This window comes from Schistocerca nitens, chromosome 4, assembly GCF_023898315.1.
Source record: "Schistocerca nitens isolate TAMUIC-IGC-003100 chromosome 4, iqSchNite1.1, whole genome shotgun sequence".
In the NCBI taxonomy this organism is placed as follows: domain Eukaryota; kingdom Metazoa; phylum Arthropoda; class Insecta; order Orthoptera; family Acrididae; genus Schistocerca; species Schistocerca nitens.
In genome coordinates, this window is record NC_064617.1 from 347,040,631 (window position 1) to 347,059,826 (window position 19,196).

General features: G+C 39.9%; 1 protein-coding gene across 2 annotated transcripts in view; it reads left to right on the forward strand.

Moving 5' to 3' along the window:
* Positions 1-19,196, forward strand: part of LOC126252889 (serine/threonine-protein kinase PLK4) — a 245,329-nt gene that overhangs the window by 193,794 nt on the left and 32,339 nt on the right. For both annotated transcript variants that reach the window (XM_049953858.1, XM_049953859.1), the window contains one exon: positions 14,480-14,595. In XM_049953858.1, the coding sequence (XP_049809815.1) occupies positions 14,480-14,595 (116 nt within the window). The remainder of the gene's footprint in view (positions 1-14,479; positions 14,596-19,196) is intronic.

Here is a 19,196-nt window from a genome sequence, read left to right on the forward strand (position 1 = left end):
AAGAACACCGTGAATTCATTGTCCCAGGAAGGGGAAACTTTATTGACACATTCCTGGGGTCAGATACATCACATGATCACACTGACAGAACCACAGGCACATAGACACAGGCAACAGAGCATGCACAATGTCGGCACTAGTACAGTGTATATCCACCTTTCGCAGCAATGCAGGCTGCTATTCTCCCATGGAGACGATCGTAGAGATGCTGGATGTAGTCCTGTGGAACGGCTTGCCATGCCATTTCCACCTGGCGCCTCAGTTGGACCAGCGTTCGTGCTGGACGTGCAGACCGCGTGAGACGACGCTTCATCCAGTCCCAAACATGCTCAATGGGGGACAGATCCGGAGATCTTGCTGGCCAGGGTAGTTGACTTACACCTTCTAGAGCACGTTGGGTGGCACGGGATACATGCGGACGTGCATTGTCCTGTTGGAACAGCACGTTCCCTTGCCGGTCTAGGAATGGTAGAACGATGGGTTCGATGACGGTTTGGATGTACCGTGCACTATTCAGTGTCCCCTCGACGATCACCAGTGGTGTACGGCCAGTGTAGGAGATCGCTCCCCACACCATGATGCCGGGTGTTGGCCCTGTGTGCCTCGGTCGTATGCAGTCGTGATTGTGGCGCTCACCTGCACGGCGCCAAACACGCATACGACCATCATTGGCACCAAGGCAGAAGCGACTCTCATCGCTGAAGACGACACGTCTCCATTCGTCCCTCCATTCACGCCTGTCGCGACACCACTGGAGGCGGGCTGCACGATGTTGGGGCGTGAGCGGAAGACGGCCTAACGGTGTGCGGGACCGTAGCCCAGCTTCATGGAGACGGTTGCGAATGGTCCTCGCCGATACCCCAGGAGCAACAGTGTCCCTAATTTGCTGGGAAGTGGCGGTGCGGTCCCCTACGGCACTGCGTAGGATCCTATGGTCTTGGCGTGCATCCGTGCGTCGCTGCGGTCCGGTCCCAGGTCGACGGGCACGTGCACCTTCCGCCGACCACTGGCGACAACATCGATGTACTGTGGAGACCTCACGCCCCACGTGTTGAGCAATTCGGCGGTACGTCCACCCGGCCTCCCGCATGCCCACTATACGCCCTCGCTCAATGTCCGTCAACTGCACATACGGTTCACGTCCACGCTGTCGCGGCATGCTACCAGTGTTAAAGACTGCGATGGAGCTCCGTACGCCACGGCAAACTGGCTGACACTGACGGCGGCGGTGCACAAATGCTGCGCAGCTAGCGCCATTCGACGGCCAACACCGCGGTTCCTGGTGTGTCCGCTGTGCCTTGTGTGTGATCATTGCTTGTACAGCCCTCTCGCAGTGTCCGGAGCAAGTATGGTGAGTCTGTCACACCGGTGTCAATGTGTTCTTTTTTCCATTTCCAGGAGTGTATTACTGTAAATATGGGGGTTGTCAGGTTCTGCAGATGCTGCCATGGGATACCTCAGACCAGACATTTCAAGTAACTTCCATAGCGAAAATTGTAGAAAAGATAATATACAGTTGGCTTTATAACCATCTTATCACAAATAACATACGGATTTTTAAAGGGTTCTGATATTGAGAAGGATATCTACACTTACAGTGAAAACGTACTTAATTCATCAGACAAAAAATTGCAGGCAACTGGTATATTTTGTGATCTGTCAATGGCATCTGACTGTGTAAATCGCAATATCCTTTAAAGTAAATTAGAATATTATGGTGTAACAGGAAGTGCTGCAAAATGGTTCAGATCTTATATCTGGCAGGAAGCAAAGGGTGTTATTAGGAAAGAGACATGTTTTAAGCTATCAGGCATCTTCCAACCGAAAACTAATTACATGTGGGGTCCCACAAGGTTCCATCTTAGGGCCCTTAATTTTTCTCTTGTATATCAGTGGCCTTGCATCAGTAACATTACCAGATGCCAAGTTTGTTTTGTTTGCCAACGATACAAATGTTGCAGTAAATAGCAAATTAAGTGTAGAAAGATTGGCCAATAAAAAATTTGTGTACATTAATCGCTGGTTCCTAGACAATTCTTTGTCACTAAACTTTGCAAAAACACACTTCATGCAGTTCAGAACTTGTAAGTGGTGTCCCATGAGTATATGTCTAACATATGATGACAAGCAGATAGAAGAAGTGTACAGTGTTTAAATTCTTGGGATTACAGCTTGATAATAAATTCAACTGAGAGGAGCATAGCACAGAACTGCTAAAGTGTCTAAACGAATCTCTATTTGCATTCTGTCAGACATAGGGGATATAAAAATGAAAAAGCTGGCATACTATGCTTACTTTCATTCCATAATGTCGTATGGGATTATTTTTTGGGGTAATTCATCAAGCCAAGCTAAAGTTTTCTGGGCACAAAAACGTGCAATAAGAGTTATATGTGGTGTGAACTCAAGAACATCCTGCAGGGGCCTGTTTGGGGAACTAGGGATACTAACTACTGCTTCCCAATATATTTATTTCCTTATTTGCATTCTGTCAGACATAGGGGATATAAAAATGAAAAAGCTGGCATACTATGCTTACTTTCATTCCATAATGTCGTATGGGATTATTTTTTGGGGTAATTCATCAAGCCAAGCTAAAGTTTTCTGGGCACAAAAACGTGCAATAAGAGTTATATGTGGTGTGAACTCAAGAACATCCTGCAGGGGCCTGTTTGGGGAACTAGGGATACTAACTACTGCTTCCCAATATATTTATTTCCTTATGAAATTTGTCATTAAAAATATATCACTTTTTTCAAACCAACAGCTCAGTTCATGGAATCAATACTAGAAATAAGAATAATCTTCACAAATATTTAAAGTCACTTACCCTTGTACAAAAAGATGTGCATTATTCAGGAACACACATTTTCAATAATTTGTCAACAGTCATAAAAAGCTTAAAACCGATGAAATTTAGTTTAAGAGAAGCCTAAAGGATTTATTGGTGGCCAACTCCTTCTACTCCATTGATGAATTTCTCAATAGAACCAACTGATTTGGTGTGTGTGTGTGTGTGTGTGTGTGTGTGTGTGTGTGTGTGTGTGTGTTTAAAGTACAATCTAAATAAGTATTGTAGTAGTTCTATTATATGTCAGGAGACTTCTGCGTGGACTGGCTTCTGTGGCAGGTAAGGTGATTACGGCAACAATCCTTTTACCTGTGGCAGGGCCGACGGCCATGACACATGCACCTCCAGACACAGCTCGCTGCTACATATCAGATTACGGCAGGGGTGGGGCCTGGGTTTCAGTCACTTCTTACTGTCACTCCGGCAAAGAGCTGACAGTGGATACCGAGAGAGTGTAATCGACAGGAATGTTGTCGGGATGTGACCGGCACCTAAACTCACAGCTGAAATGTTGAGAGTACATGGTGCATTCATTCACCCACTCATTTTAGAACCTGTCAAAACTGCACCAGAGGATCATACGATGCAGGCTTTCACAGCCAGTATTTTGTATCCTTGCTGATTTGTAGGCATAAGACAATGGTGTACGACATGTGCCAAACATTTCTTTTTAACGCAGCAGGCATCGTCAGAAGCTATAAACACACAGATAGTATTTGAAAAAGTCATAATACTCCCTCGAGCTGCTGGTAAAATGCTTTGCTTACACAACCAGTTCCAGTCGTCTGACCAGCATCAGGTTCGTAAAAGTATTCACAGCATCATGTTAGGTGAAATACAAAAGCATTATCGTCAGGTGATAAAATCACAAAACCAGCGTAAATTGTGTGAATCTGTTCACCTCGTTAAAGCCGATTAGTTCTGATGTGAATGAATACCCTGCCTAGTACAATCTCTATAAATTTATGATGCAACTTATATTATGATATGGGTTTTATCACCGTACGATGATGATTTGCTATTTCGCCTAACTTGATGTTGTAAATACCTTTATGAACCTGATGATGGTCAGATGACTGAAACTGGTTGTGTAAATAAAGTATTTTACCAACGGCTCGAGGCAGCAATATGAATTTTTCAAATATATAAGAGCTGTGGGGCACGACATGAAAATATACAGATAGTAGTTTGATACTCAGCCAAGCTCAGCAAATCAAAGTATAAGGGGCGTTCAAAAAGAAACGAGCCGCAGGCATAGTTACAGAAACCAGTAACTGTATGTTAGATATATTGACCCTGACTTTTGAAACACTTTTCCCACTGTGACACAAGGTGGTGAATGGCTGTGATGTTAACCAGTTTCACACTTACAGCTGGACGTTGTTGTCCAAGGTGAATCGTATGCCCCTCAGAGCCTTTTTAAGGGGACCAAAAATGGCTTAATCATGGGGAGACAGTACCAGATTGTATGGAGGGTGGACAAGAACCTCACATTTGAATTTCTGCAGGAGTGCCGCGAATGCGTTGGCCATATGAGGCTTTGCATTGTTGTGGAGTAAAACGATACCACGGGTGAGATTGCCTTGTTGTTTTGATTTGATCGCTTTGCGAAGCATGGTCAAGGTTTGCGAATAACGCTGGGCATACACTGTTGTTTCATGCTGCAGGAAGTGAATCAGAAGGGGGCCATCTTTGTCAAAGAAGAACATCAGCATAACCTTTCCTGCACTCGTGTGGACGATGACGTCCAGCTGTACATGCAGAACTGGTTAACATCACAGCCCCGGGAATTTTATGAGACAGCCATTCACCACCTTGTGTTACAGTGGGACAAGTGTCTCAGCAGCCAGGGTCAATACTTCTAACATAAAGGTACTGGTTTCTGTAATTATGCCTTCGGCTCGTTTCTTTTTGAACGCCCCTTATACGTTGTAATCTGCTTCTGCCGCATTTCTAAGTCCATTTCCTCCTCATCCTCCCACTTTCTGCATTTCCTCATTCCGCTCCCCCACTCCTCCCTGTTCTCGTTCTCCTCCACTCTGTCACTGTCCATCTCTTTCATTTCCACCTCACCTTTTTCACTGTCCCTCTCCTCCTTCCACCACTGTCTCTGTTATTTTCTCCCTCTCCCTCCCACTTTCTGTCCATCTCCCCCCCCCCCCTTCCCCGCCCTCCAACCTCAAGCTTTGTTTATAGTTACTGTGAATGAAACCTGCTGCATCTGTGAGGATAGTAGCTTCAGTGACAGTATTTCTCGTCATAGTTTTAAATAGTGAACAGATAGGGATTGCATAGTTACGGATGATTCAGTTAAAACTGACTGCACGAATAGTATCAAAACCACACATTTTCACAGCACAGCATTTCCTTTCTTGCAGTCAATTGTAAAAGAAAATCTTTACAATGTTGTTTAAAAAAATTATAATGTATGTCCTTCTGAATGTTAGTAGAGTATCGTGTAACAGTTTGAAGTAAAACAATCAAGAAATTTATGAGACTTCTGCTAAGAGCATTAAATCTTTTTGTGTTAAATAAATATTTATATATTACATATATTTAAAAAATACACAGCCAGTGTCTGTCTGAATGTTTATTAGAGCATTGTGTAAAAATTTGAAAGAAATTGATCAAGAAGAGAATATAAGCGCTGCTCCAGCTAGCCTCAGCCGCACTAGAAGAGCCGTGCATTAGAAGAACTGCACCAGAAGACGAGCTGTGGTATAAATTCTATAGCAGTGACATATGAGCTTGTGCGATTTGCTTGCATAGAAATTGTATATACCGAAGGACATTGATAATTTGCATGTCACCAATTGCTTGCAACCCATCTTGTACATACATAAGTTAAGTATTGTCAATTTAATTTACTGTAATAAACTCCATTAATAAGATTTGCTTGAATGTTGTGTAGCTATCTGAGAAAACAACTTCCTAGGCACCCTATGTTAGACGAGTGGGCAGGATCCCACACATGCTACTTCACATCATGAATTATGCCAACAGTGAAGTATCATATAACCATCTCGTGCCTTTTCCATGCCATCTATAGTGGTCCAAAATGAATAGCGTGCTTTTCTAAGTGGCTGGCTAATATTTTTTCCAGTGGATTTAGGATCAGTAATACACCGCTTGCTTTTACTATGAAAAAGTGTTGTTGGAGTGGAGGAGTTTTCCATTGATAAGTCCTTCAGACTCCCCTTAAACTGTTCTTTATTAGAAGCTAAACTTCTTATCACCAAATTTTTTCCTTAATAATGTTTTTTGCCTCCGAAGTAAGTGCTTTTTAACTATTTATGCAGATTGTTCTTATTCATATTATTAGATCCATGAACCAAGCTATTGGCTAAAAAAGAAGGATATATTATCTGTGACAGATTTTATTTAGGAATAAATACACACAGAAACAGTGGTTAGTGTATCAAATTCTTTGAACAGGTGTCTTGAGGATGTTCTTGAATTCACATTACAAATGATTCAACCTAGACACCTTTGGACCAAGCAACTTTGTCTTGGCTTGTGGAGTTATCTCAAAATATGATACCATATGAAGTTATGGAATGAAAGTGGACAAACATCGGGGTGTTTATGAATGTAAGCAGTTTTGTGGTATGCTTATCCCTGCAATGTTTATTATTATGAAGTGTGATTTCAAGAATCTATGACATCATTATATCATATACTTATGGTGGGTGAAAATTGTTCACTGGTTCTGAACAGCGTACAGTGAGTATTTTTCAATTTTAGTGACAATTAATTGGCTGCTAACCATTATATGTCAATGGGAGAATTTTCAACAAAACTTCCTACAACTGCACTTCACTTGCCATTTTGCCCTAGTAGTTTATTATCTGCAAATAAAACAGATTTATTATCTGGCAATGAAACTGTTGGAAGAGCATAAATATACTAAAGAAAAAGCAGTGGTCATAAGCTAGAACTTCAGGGACCTTAAATGTAATTATTTCTCATTTAGAGGTGAATGGCAGCCTAATCCCATGGCTTGTCATGTAAAGACTCTTTTCATATTCTTAGAGATACACAGAGGTGACAAAAGTCATGGGATGGCGATATGCACCTGCACAGATAGCTCTAGTATCGCTTGCACACAGTATAAGAGGGCAGTCCACTGGCGGAGCTGTCATTTGGTCTCAGGTGATTCATGTGCAAAGGTTTCCGATGTGATTATGACCACACAACAGGAATTAACAGACTTTTGAACATGGAATAGTTATTGGAGCTAGAAGCATGGGACATTCAATTTCAAAAATACTTGGCAAATCCAATATTCCAAGATCCACAGTGTCAAGAGAATGCCGAGAATTCCAAATTTCAAGCATTACCTCTCGCCACGGACAATGCAGTGGTCGATGATCTTCAGGAAACGAATGAGATGATCTTCAGTAAGCGACCGAGAGCAGCAGTGTTTGCATAGAGATGTCAGTACTAAAAGATGAGCAACACTGCATGAAATAACCACAAAAATCAATGTGGGATAGCTACGAAGGAAGTATTTGTCAGGACAGTGCGGCGAAATGTGGCGTTAATGGGCTATTGCAGCAGATGACCAATGCCAGTGCCTTTGCTAACAGCGTGACATTGCCTGTAGTGCCTCTCTTGAGCTCGTGACCATATCGGTTGGACCCTGGAAAATGAAAACCCATGGCCTGGTCAGGAGAGCCCCAATTTCAGTTGGTAAGAGCTGATGGTATGGTCCAAGTGTGGCACACACCCCATGAAGCCATGGGTCTAAGTTATCAACAAGGCACTGTGCAAGCAAGTAGTGGCTCCATAATGGTGTGGGCTTTGGTTACATGAAATGAGTTGGTCCTTTGGTCCACCTGAACCACAGTGGACTTTTTATGGATGACAGTGCTTCGAGTCGAGGGGCATGAAAGGGAAGCAGTGGTTGGGAAGGGAGTGAGACAGGGTTGTAGCCTCTCCCCGATGTTATTCAATCTGTATTTTGAGCATGCAGTAAAGGAAACAAAAGAAAAATTTGGAGTAGGTATTAAAATCCAGGGAGAAGAAATAAAAACTTTGAGGTTTGCCGATGACATTGTAATTCTGTCAGAGACAGCAAAGGACTTGGAAGAGCAGTCGAACGGAATGGACAGTGTCTTGAAAGCAGGGTATAAGATGAACATCAACAAAAGCAAAACGAGGATAATGGAATGTAGTGAAATTAAATCGGGTGATGCTGAGGGAATTAGATTAGGAAATGAGACACTTAAAGTAGTAAAGGAGTTTTGCTATTTAGGGAGTAAAATAACTGATGATGGTCGAAGTAGAGAGGATATAAAATGTAGACTGGCAATGGCAAGGAAATCGTTTCTGAAGAAGAGAAATTTGTTAACATCGAGTATAGATTTAATTGTCAGGAAGTCGTTTCTGAAAGTATTTGTATGGAGTGTAGCAATGTATGGAAGTGAAACATGGACAATAACTAGTTTGGACAAGAAGAGAATAGAAGGTTTTGAAATGTGGTGCTACAGAATAATGTTGAAGATTAGGTTCGTAGATCACGTAACTAATGAGGAGGTATTGAATAGGATTGGGGAGAAGTTTGTGGCACAACTTGACTAGAAGAAGGGATCAGTTGGTAGGACATGTCCTGAGGCATCAAGGGATCACAAATTTAGCATTGGAGGGCAGCGTGGAGGGTAAAAATTGTAGAGGGAGACCAAGAGATGAATACACTAAGCAGATTCAGAAGGATGTAGGTTGCAGTAGGTACTGGGAGATGAAGGAGCTTGCCCAGCATAGATAAGCATGGAGAGCTGCATCAAACCAGTCTCAGGACTGAAGACCTCAACAACAACAACAGTGCTTCATATCACCGGGCCGCAGTTGTTCGTAGTTGGTGTGAATAACATTGTGGACAATTCGAGTGACTGATTTGACCAACCAGATCGTCTCACATGAATTCCATCGAACATTTATTAGGCATAATCGAGATGTGAGATCATATGCAAAATCATGCACTACCAATACTTTTGCAATTACGGGTGGCTATAAAGGCAGCATGGCTCAGTATATCTGCAGAGACATCCAACGACTTGAGAGTCCGTGCCATATCGAGATGCTGCACTATGCCGGGCAAAAGGAGGTCCGACATGATATTAGGAGGTGATCCATGACTGTTGTCACCTTGATGTATGTGAGTTAAAACATTTTGCAACATGACTAGTGGTACCATTATATTGCAATTTTCTTAAATGAATATTATAAACAAGGCTCATACTTCTCTCAAAAGTCACAGAAAACACATAATAAGCCATAATTCATCTAACAAATTAAGTTTATTTTCACTGTATACGCAAATAGTGTTTTAAATACTGCCACCCTTCAGAAATTAAAGTAAGTGTGTTGTTTGTGAGCAGATAGTTTATAAGCCACAGAAAACACATAATAAGCCATAATTCATACAACACAGTGCATTTTCACTGTATACTCAAATAGTGTTTTAAATACTGCCACCCTTCAGAAATTAATGTAAGTGTGTTGTTTGTGAACAAATAGTTTATAAGGCACTTATTCACAAATTAATTAATTTTTTTATTTTTGAGAATGCTAGCAAAATTAAAACTGAGTGACAGCTCGGTTTCATTTCTGTATCCCCGTTCTCATGTAAAGGCATATTTCAACATACTTCAGCCAATCAAGGAATGTCCCATTGTTAAATGTCTAGTAACATAAATAACTTAATACATTGTAAAAACAAAGATGATGTGACTTACCAAATGAAAGTGCTGGCAGGTCGATAGACACACAAACAAACACAAACAGACACACAAAATTCAAGCTTTCGCAACAAACTGTTGCCTCATCAAGAAAGAGGGAAGGAGAGGGAAAGACGAAAGGATGTGGGTTTTAAGGGAGAGGGTAAGGAGTCATTCCAATCCCGGGAGCGGAAAGACTTACCTTAGGGGGAAAAAAGGACGGGTATACACTCGCGCGCACACACACACATATCCATCCACACATATACAGACACAAGCAGACATCTCACAAGCAGACATATTTGAAGACCAACTGTTGAACTGATGAAGTTACTTATGAACTAAATACAATAAGGAAAATATAGTGCTGCCATGTGGCACAATGGTTATGTCCTACTCACAATATTATTCTACTTGTTCTTTTACCATTTCACTTGGGTCGACTTCAGATCTCGACTTTTAATGCTTGGAACTTTGACCTCTGACCACAATAAGGAATTGATCTTCAGCTAAGAATAAGGTCAGATTACTTATGCTTGGGGTCTCAAATGTAGATCATTATATTAATCTCAAAATACAGACTTAGGCACTGTAGTCTTTGCTAGATCAATGTATCAACAGAAATGTGAAGATATACGAGACAACACAATGTGTCGTATGAACATTTCCTTAGCTGCTGTATCTATTAGTTCATTTTCCACAGTTACTATTTTCCCTAAGGCACAGGAAACTACACCTCCTTCCCTAAACTTACAGGCAGAGAAGAGAGTCTGGGACAAATTTCTCTGCTGGATATATGAGACACTAGGACATTAATGAACATAAAGGGGACAAAAAAATTCCATTATATGAATTATTTTTCTTGTTCGTGCTCACTTACTGTGTCTTGGGCCTTGATACTGACAAGGCATAAACTTCTCTGGTTAGCATTTGAACTTGTGCAACACTTGGCATTCCACCAAAGAACGATTGTAACCAAAGATGACCTAAAGACACGGGGATGGATAAGTCAATACCATGGTGAATTATGCTTCCAAAGTAATACAGCCAGTCTGCAGATCTACCTTGTTGAGAAACTTCCTCAGGTATTAAACATGTGTACTAGAGCTTGGCTCAAACCTAGACCTCTGCCTTTTGTAGCACATGCTCTTACCAAGCAAGCTACGCAACCACAACTCACAAGCTAAGCTCAAATCCTATCTTTACCTCTTTCCTCTATTGCAATCCAATCTACCCCTCCCCCCGCTCTATAATGAAGGATTATTTCTGGAAACTTTCATTATTCATTCAGAGCCATTACAGCTCCAAAACACACAATTCATTCTGCTGACTATCATGGAATATTTTTCCAGGTAAAGCTGTTCAGCAAAGAGAGTCAGTCTATGAAGTGCTCATTAGAGTGGAGATTATTATTAACTTCACAATGAGAAGAAGTGCCAAAGGTGTAGGAGAAGACTAATAAGTTGATGACAGAGAAGACTCTTTAAAGAGTGTTAAAAAAGCATGTCATACTTAGTTTTTACAAATACAACCCAAACTCACTCACAACAGCCTGATTCCTGAGGCAAGTTGATGTTAAATCCAGTGCACTCCCTATGGTAAAGTTTCAGTGTAAGACAGAGAGAACTGTGTTAGGTGTAAGTAAGAGCAATGTTAGCAACAGTTTCTTTCAGCAACAGGAGAAAGGGATCCTATTAATATTCTAACAAACAAATCTACAATAAAAGAGATGGATGAAGAACTATATATCATTTACAAGCCAAATCATATGACCTTCAGTTTTGTCCCTGATACAGCCACCCTTTGAGTAGAGGTGTAACCTCTTCACTAATAGTTTCAGTAGATTTAAAATATGTCTGCTACAGACACTAGTTTGGGGGCTTCTCTTAAACTAGTAGTCTCAATTTCTTTCTGTTAATTTACTGATGTTACATTGCGCACAGAAGCCATTGTATATAGAAGCCATTTTAGCACCGACTTTGTTCTATATTTCTATTTTACTCTTGTTTTCCATCTGAGAAAAAGCTAACCCCATAGAAGCAACCCTGTGACAGGTGAGAAATATGTTTACTGTGCTATCGTATAGCTTATAGTTTATATTAAATAGTGTATTTGTTGCCACTCTAATATAAAAGATTTCACTCGTGAAGATGAGAAACTGCATCATCCGAGCCAAAATATGTTTATACATTCTCGATATGAGAAACACGAACACTGTTAACTCCTTTCCATTTCAGAATTAAGTAAATAGTTGTAATATTTTATTATTTAGTACCTATTTTTAGGAAATACTCCCACTTTAGATAATTTCTGAAAGAATGTGACCTTTAGGAGTGATTTTGTAAATGAATAATCTGTTTATTCAACAATTCAAGAATTTATTCCTGTTACAAGAGTGTGATTGATCATTTGTGTGAAGTGTTCACCTTGCCATGAGGTTTTTAGCCCGAGATTTGGTGTAATAGTTGTTGCAAGTTCTTTTCATTGCAGCAGTTGAAACGGGATGGTTATGGGGGAAGTAAGTGAGGTACCTCAGTTGTTCTGTAGGACATGCAGCAGAGATAGAAGATAATGAGATGGGAAGGGAAGATTGTTCTTGTCCCTCAGAATGAACCATATGAGGCAAGAAAATACTTGGGCAGGTTAAGGGGAGACAAGATAAAAAGAGAGATGGGAAGTGTCAACGAGGAGGAGAAAGAAGAGGCACAGGATTTTCTTAATCAGTTTTTTCATTACCGTGGAATGTAGAGTGTGTATGGATTTGAAATTTCCTAGGAGTTTAAAACTGTGTTGGACCTGAACTAGAATAAGGAACATTTGTCTTTTGTGGGCTCCATCAGTAGAGCATCTGCTTGTGAAAGGTAAAGGTTCCGAGTTCAACTCCTAGTCTGGAACACAATTTTAATTGGCCAGAAAGTTACAACAGATCCAAGTTGTCTCAGTTAGATGTAGCTGAGCCACATATTAGTATAGGTATAGACAGGACACATAAAACTTTCAGAGATTACTTGAAAAGCAGAATTGCAAGCAAATAAAAAAAGTTATTTTATTGTAACTGCATCTTTTAGCCAGGAACAGTTCAATTGCTGATGTCATATCTATTTACAGGGACTCAAAATATGAAGAAAGCAATTTAAACATCTTTATGAAAATATTTTGAAAAGATGCCACCTCCATCAACAAAATAAAAACAATATGGGGCACAGTGAAAGAAAAGACTGGGAGAACCACAAAGGAGAATGAGCAGCAGCAGATACCTTTAAAAGAAAATGATGAATCCGTAAAGAGTGGTAGATCTCCTCAAAGAGTACTTTTTATCTGTTACTGATAACATGGGGTTCACAGATTGATAAATAATGCCGTGAAATATCTGTGACCAGACTACCAATAACTTCAGTAATATGGATATGTCATATACTTCATCAAAAGTAACACCTGTCATAAAAGTTTTAGACTCAAAAACATTCTAATGATTATAATAAAATATCAATGTGTTGCGTTCTTTTGCGTTTTACAATGTTGTACGACGACGTTGCTAGCGACTACACTGACGAAGCCTTTCTCTCATTTGCCGAGAGACAGTTAGAATAGCCTTCAGCTAAGTTAATGGCTACGACCTAGCAAGGCGCCATTTGTAACATTGCATGTATCTAAAGAGCCTCACTTGTATCGCCACAATCTCCAGATTTCTCATCAAGAACGATGTATACAAGGGATGGATTAAAGTTAAGTATTTTAGAAGCTACGTACTTTTCTTTATAGCATTCATTACGTATCCTGTTTCAGACCTCACTCCATCCTTCGTGAGTTAGCGCGTGCATCTTGGCCGCCTCTTTCAATTAGTGTGCGTAGTGTTGGCAAGTCTGCCGACACTGCAATTACGTCTTATTTATAATGAAATAAGGATTTAAGAGAGATTGAAGATTTTCAGCCGCATTAGTGAGACACTTCATTTTTCTCTTAAAAATAAATTAAGAAAGAAGAAAAAACTTGCAGTTTTATCAACAGTATTATGTTAACAATATTGTTAAAAGGAAAGTTTCTACTCACCATATAGTGGAGATGCTGAGTCGCAGATAGGCACAACAAAAAGACTGTTACAAATAATGGCTTTCGAACAGTAAGGCCTTTGTCAGAATTAGACGGTAAACACACACGTACACACTCATGCAAATGCAACTCCGCTATGTGGTGAGTAGCAACTTTCCTTTTCGCAATATTGTTACATTCCAGCCTGGATTTTCCATTGTGTTTATGTTAACACTGATAGTAGCAGTCAGGTAGGAACATTATCTATAAAATATGTAAAAGGAAACAGGACATGTAGTTGTGACTATTAGATCCTTCGGCATTGAAAATATGGAGAAACTTGTAACTCTTCTAGGGTCAGCTTACTGTTGTTCACTTAAACAACAGTGTTTCCCATGCGAATGGAAAGTGGCACAGGTCATTCTGACCATGAGAAGGCTCTCAAAACTGATGCAGAGAACTTTAGGCTTTACTCATCGACTTCAATTTGTTGTATTATGGGACATATATTATGCTGAAGCCTGATGACTATTCTGGAGGCTAAACTACTCATACGTAAAAATCAACATTGTTTCTGCAACCACTGAATGTGCGGAATGATACTGTTTCACACCATTGCCTAGTAAATATGTACATTCCAATTATCCAGATATGCAGTTAGATTGAAGAGTTTCTAGCAAACAGAAATCTGTATAAAATCTATAATGGAGAGGCAATGTCAGAAGCAAAGATAGTATCTGGCATACCTCAAGGTAGCGTGATAGGATTGCTTCAATTCATGGTACATGCAGGGTTTTTTAAAAAGTGTCCGTATTCTTTACAGATATTTCAGCCTGTTGCCTCATATTGCACTTTAGTAGCCTTTGTCACATTTTTTCAGGTTTGTAGAGAAGGCAAAATCTGTAACAACAAAGATCACATACTTCACTGAATTGGGCAAATGCGAGCTGATGGAGAATGCGCCAGATCCTGACTTCACTGTGTCATTTTATAATGGTATTCCATTTAAGTTTTATTTACTTTTTGCTTTACTATAATTTTTGTTATTGTTTATGCTTTTCCTGTTCTTCTTTTTATTCTTATTATTAATTTATTGTCTTTTCTGTGTTCAAAATGTGTAATTATTGCTTTGTGTGTTCTTTGCAGTCTAATTGTTGTTGTGTTAGTATTATTGTTGACGTAATAGAGCTCTTGTGCCTTTAGAATCTTCTGTATCAATATGAGTAAACAATATCCTTTCGGCTTTGGAGCAGTTTAGTTAAAATTCTGAAGCTTTAGACAGCCCTCACTGCCATTGTCTTCAGGAATTAAAACATTAACAGCCACCGGTGGCAAATTGTCCTCCTTGTACATTCAAAACAGCAGAATTCAGAATCTTCCAAAGGTGGGTCTAACTTATACTTGCGTGGTAAGGAGAGTCTAGCTACACACCGCAAATCCAGCCTTTCTTGTTACCTCTGGGAGTATAAGAGCTAAGCTTCTCCTCGAAATTGCTGTTCTCACCAACTTATCACAAAGCTTTGTTCATTGTTTTTGACTGGTGTTCAAAGACCACCCTCATGCTCTCCTGAATGTCTACACTTAACCACTTTTGAAATTTCTGTATTGTACTCAAATATCAGCTACCTCTTATAGTTAAATTTCAACAAGTTATTGAATGGACCAAATTCTCATCTTTTCAGTAACATTTTGCGGCCTTTCTTTATACACTACTCTGCCACAGTCTACTTGTCTGTCTCTCTCTGTTTTGTATGTCACTCAGATTCAGTACGAAGTCTAGAATTTGTGAAACTGGGACTGATTTGTTACACATAAATACATTTGCAAGACTTACTGCACACTTGTCTTCAACTGACTTCACTGTGTCATTTTATAACAGTGTTCCATGTGCTGCCTGTTTCATGTTTCCATGCATGCATAAATGAACTCTGATGCTTCTTGCATGTTGTCAGTACTTGTAATGTCATAAGACAATTGTGGTTGCAGCTGTTGACGACTTCAGCTCAACTACTGTGGATTAAAAACAAAGAGGACTTTATTCGGATAGAGTTGTTGAGCTCATCTTAAACTTTTCCTGTAACATTACTTCTTCCCTTACATCATCCTTTTATCTAAAGCTGCATTATATTATTGAAAACTATTTGGCGTCTTCTACAGTTAGTGCAGATACGGGTTTAAGAACAGGTAAAATAACGTTGTTCTCATCTGTATCACAGACCTAAAAACCAAAATAAAATGTGACAAAAAACAAAGTCACATGATAATTTCATTTTAAATGCTGTTGATACAAATTCAGTTGTAGAATTTTTACATATAGCGCATTTCCACAGTGAAATTGTTAATTTTAGTTAAAGCATTTCTTGTGTTTATTTATTGTATCGTGAATTTAGGGACCAGTGTCAGATGTCAATGAACACAATACACTTATGACTTACAGGCTGAAAACGAGAGAGAAGCTCACATGGCATATACAAGGCACTGTTTTGAAGCTGTAAGAGGAGACTGTATTGGAAGAGATGTTATGTGTAATTACAGAGAATATTATTGAGACTGATAATCATGTGGATATACAGTGAAAACTCTCTTTTACACTTTCCATGGCACTTTAAGAAGTTGTGTTAGTTGCAGAAAAATATAAATTAAACTCCATCCGAACTTCTCGGAAGGCCCAGGGGTATTGACTGACCGTGCATCATCCTCAGCCGATAGGCATCACTGGATTAGGGTACGAAGAGTCATGTGGTCAACATGCCGCTCTCCCATCCATTGTCAGCTATTGTGACTGGAGCCTCTGCTTCTCGATAATGTAGCTCCTCAATTGGCCTCTCAAGGCCTGAGTACCCTGCTTGCCAACTGCGCTCGGCAGGCCCGAACAGTTACCTGTCCAAGTGCTAGCCAAGCCCAACAGTGCTTATCTTTGGTGATGAGGTGGGAACCAGTGTTATCACTGTGGCAAGGCCATTAGTGCAGAAAAATGTAAACGGTGGGAAATTACTTGCTAAACACTTACTTCAAGAAACATCAATGAAAACCTTTCCTAGGCTCAAAGATTGATTTTAACACCACATTTCTTTATTGGGAGGTGGGGACTCCTATTGGAGGTGATATTCCATTGCCTTTCTCTGATCTTCAAATTGAGTTGTTCCAATAGTTATGGGAAAATTCACAGTTTAATGAGGCTTCCGAATCCTGATGCACCTCAACATTTTTCACATTAACAAACATTGTCAGATATGAAAAAGTGTTGTGACAGATAAAAACCCTATGACTGACCTGGGGTGCAACACTAGACCTTTGAATCTGTAGTCTGACATTTTACCACTTAGCCACCAAGTGTCACAAAACATCACAAACCATTTTATTCACTGTACTGAGTTTTATTTGAAAACCTTGGTCTTAAAAAAATTTTGTCATTTCATAATCATGTTGATAACTCCTTCAATACTACCAAAAAGGTGAGAGTTGTTTTTGTTTTCATTTCTTCTAGTGAAGCTTTTAATCTGATCTTCTAGTTCATACATACATTTAAAAGTTCTGATCCCTACATCTCCAGCAGACATATACAGGGTGTACATAAAGTCCAGGGACACTTTCAATTATTTATTGCACAAGAACCAAACATTGTACAGATATCATACATATGTCATTTTGAAGAGAAACCCTGAAAGCTTTTTCATGTACACCGCCACAGCATAGTTTGGTAATTTGCCGATAGTGCTAGTCGCAAACATCCCCCAGGCTGTGGCTAAGCCATGTCTCCGCAATATCCTTTCTTTCAGGCGTGCTAGTTCTGCAAAATTCGCAGGAGAGCTTCTGTAAAGTTTGGAAGGTGGGAGACGAGATACTGGCAGAAGTAAAGCTGTGAGTACCGGGCGTGAGTCGTGCTTCGGTAGCTCAGTTGGTAGAGCACTTGCCCGCGAAAGGCAAAGGTCCCGAGTTCGAGTCTCGGTCGGGCACACAGTTTTAATCTGCCAGGAAGTTTCCTTCCTCTTCTTCTACATTTTTGCTGTATAATGCAGAACTTTCAGAATTGATACTTTAGAGGAGGCCATGCCTTTCCCAGTCTCCATCAGATATAATGTGTTATCCACAGTGGATTTCATGTTCAATTTTTTGAAAACATGAGTAATACCAACATTTAGCTATACCTTGCAGCTCTCCTGTGCACAGCAAGAATTCCAAATGCAAATTTCATATCTATATCTTTTTACGATTTACAGGGCAACAGTCTGCAAATAGGAGAATTTTCTTTTTATAGGCTCCCATGTTTGCATCAAGACTATGCAACTGTATTTTCAAAAAGTTCTGAATTCATCCATGCTTTGTTTTTGGGAAGCATTGTTTTCACTATTTTAAAACTGTTGTAAATAGCAGAAAATGTTGATTGTGTGAATATAAAAGTAGGGTTACACTGTAGTCTCATATTCTGGTAAAAGGCTTCATATTGATATTGGTTACCTTTTCTTATAGTGTTCCCCAACCCAGTACATGAGCTCCCTGTGGAGGTGTTCGTACTTATATAATCCAAACTGGTGTGATTCTTGAATTTTACATTACTATACAAGTGTCTTTCCTAAGGGTCATCAGGCATGTGTTCTCTAGTGTTTGGCAGATATTTGCACCATATAGGTGGTGTCATTCCAAACAAAATCTGCTCATCACCACTTACGCGCAACTCCCAGTGTTGACAGAAAGTATCGGTTGGTTCCCCGTTAGAAACAAAATTATTTTTAAATCAGGCTTTTAGGTGCCCATTCGATAGAGCACTCCCAGTCTACTGCATTACCCATTTTATCGATATGTATTACTGGGAACAGTAAAATACGAAGAATTATCAGTATTTCACCAGCAACTGAGTAGGATGCTTCCGCGTGGTGGTTGCAATCAGTGTGGGCCAGGGCAGTGCTTTCACTGCTGGAGTACTTCTTATTCCTTGTGTTTTACCCCTGTTAATACATATCAGTGAAACAAATATTGCACTAGACTAGTTTGGGACCTCTCTGTTGAATACCCACATAAAATTCCATTTTAAAACTCATTTTGTTTGTAACAGGAAACAAACCGTTGCTTTTCATTGCCACCAGCCCGCATGAAAGAAATAATGAGCAGTATTTGTTTAGGCTGACTCCAGTTGCACATTGCAAAAGCAGAATTGCAAATGTCTGCTGAAACACCAAAGAAAATGTGCATGATGATTTTTAGGAAGACACCCTTTAAAATGGTAGCTTATTACTACTCTTATGGTTACCAGTATAAGGAGTGATCCTAATCACATGTAATCTTACTTTCTTCCCACGGAATATGATATTTAGTTGATTAGCTGCTAGGCAGTTATTTAGATTTAAGTGTGTGCATTTCACCTAAATAACTGTTTAACAGCCAAAGAACTTAGTGTCACATTTTGTGGGAAGAGTGTACAGCACAACTTCCATCCTAAATACCTCAGTGTTGTCCTAAACCCATCCTCAACTTACAGTGAACACCTTGAATAAGATAGTCACAAATAAAAACAAGAAACAACATCGTTGGAAACTTACTAGGACAACATGGGAGGATTTAAGCGAAAACATTTTGCACAACAACAACAACAACAACAA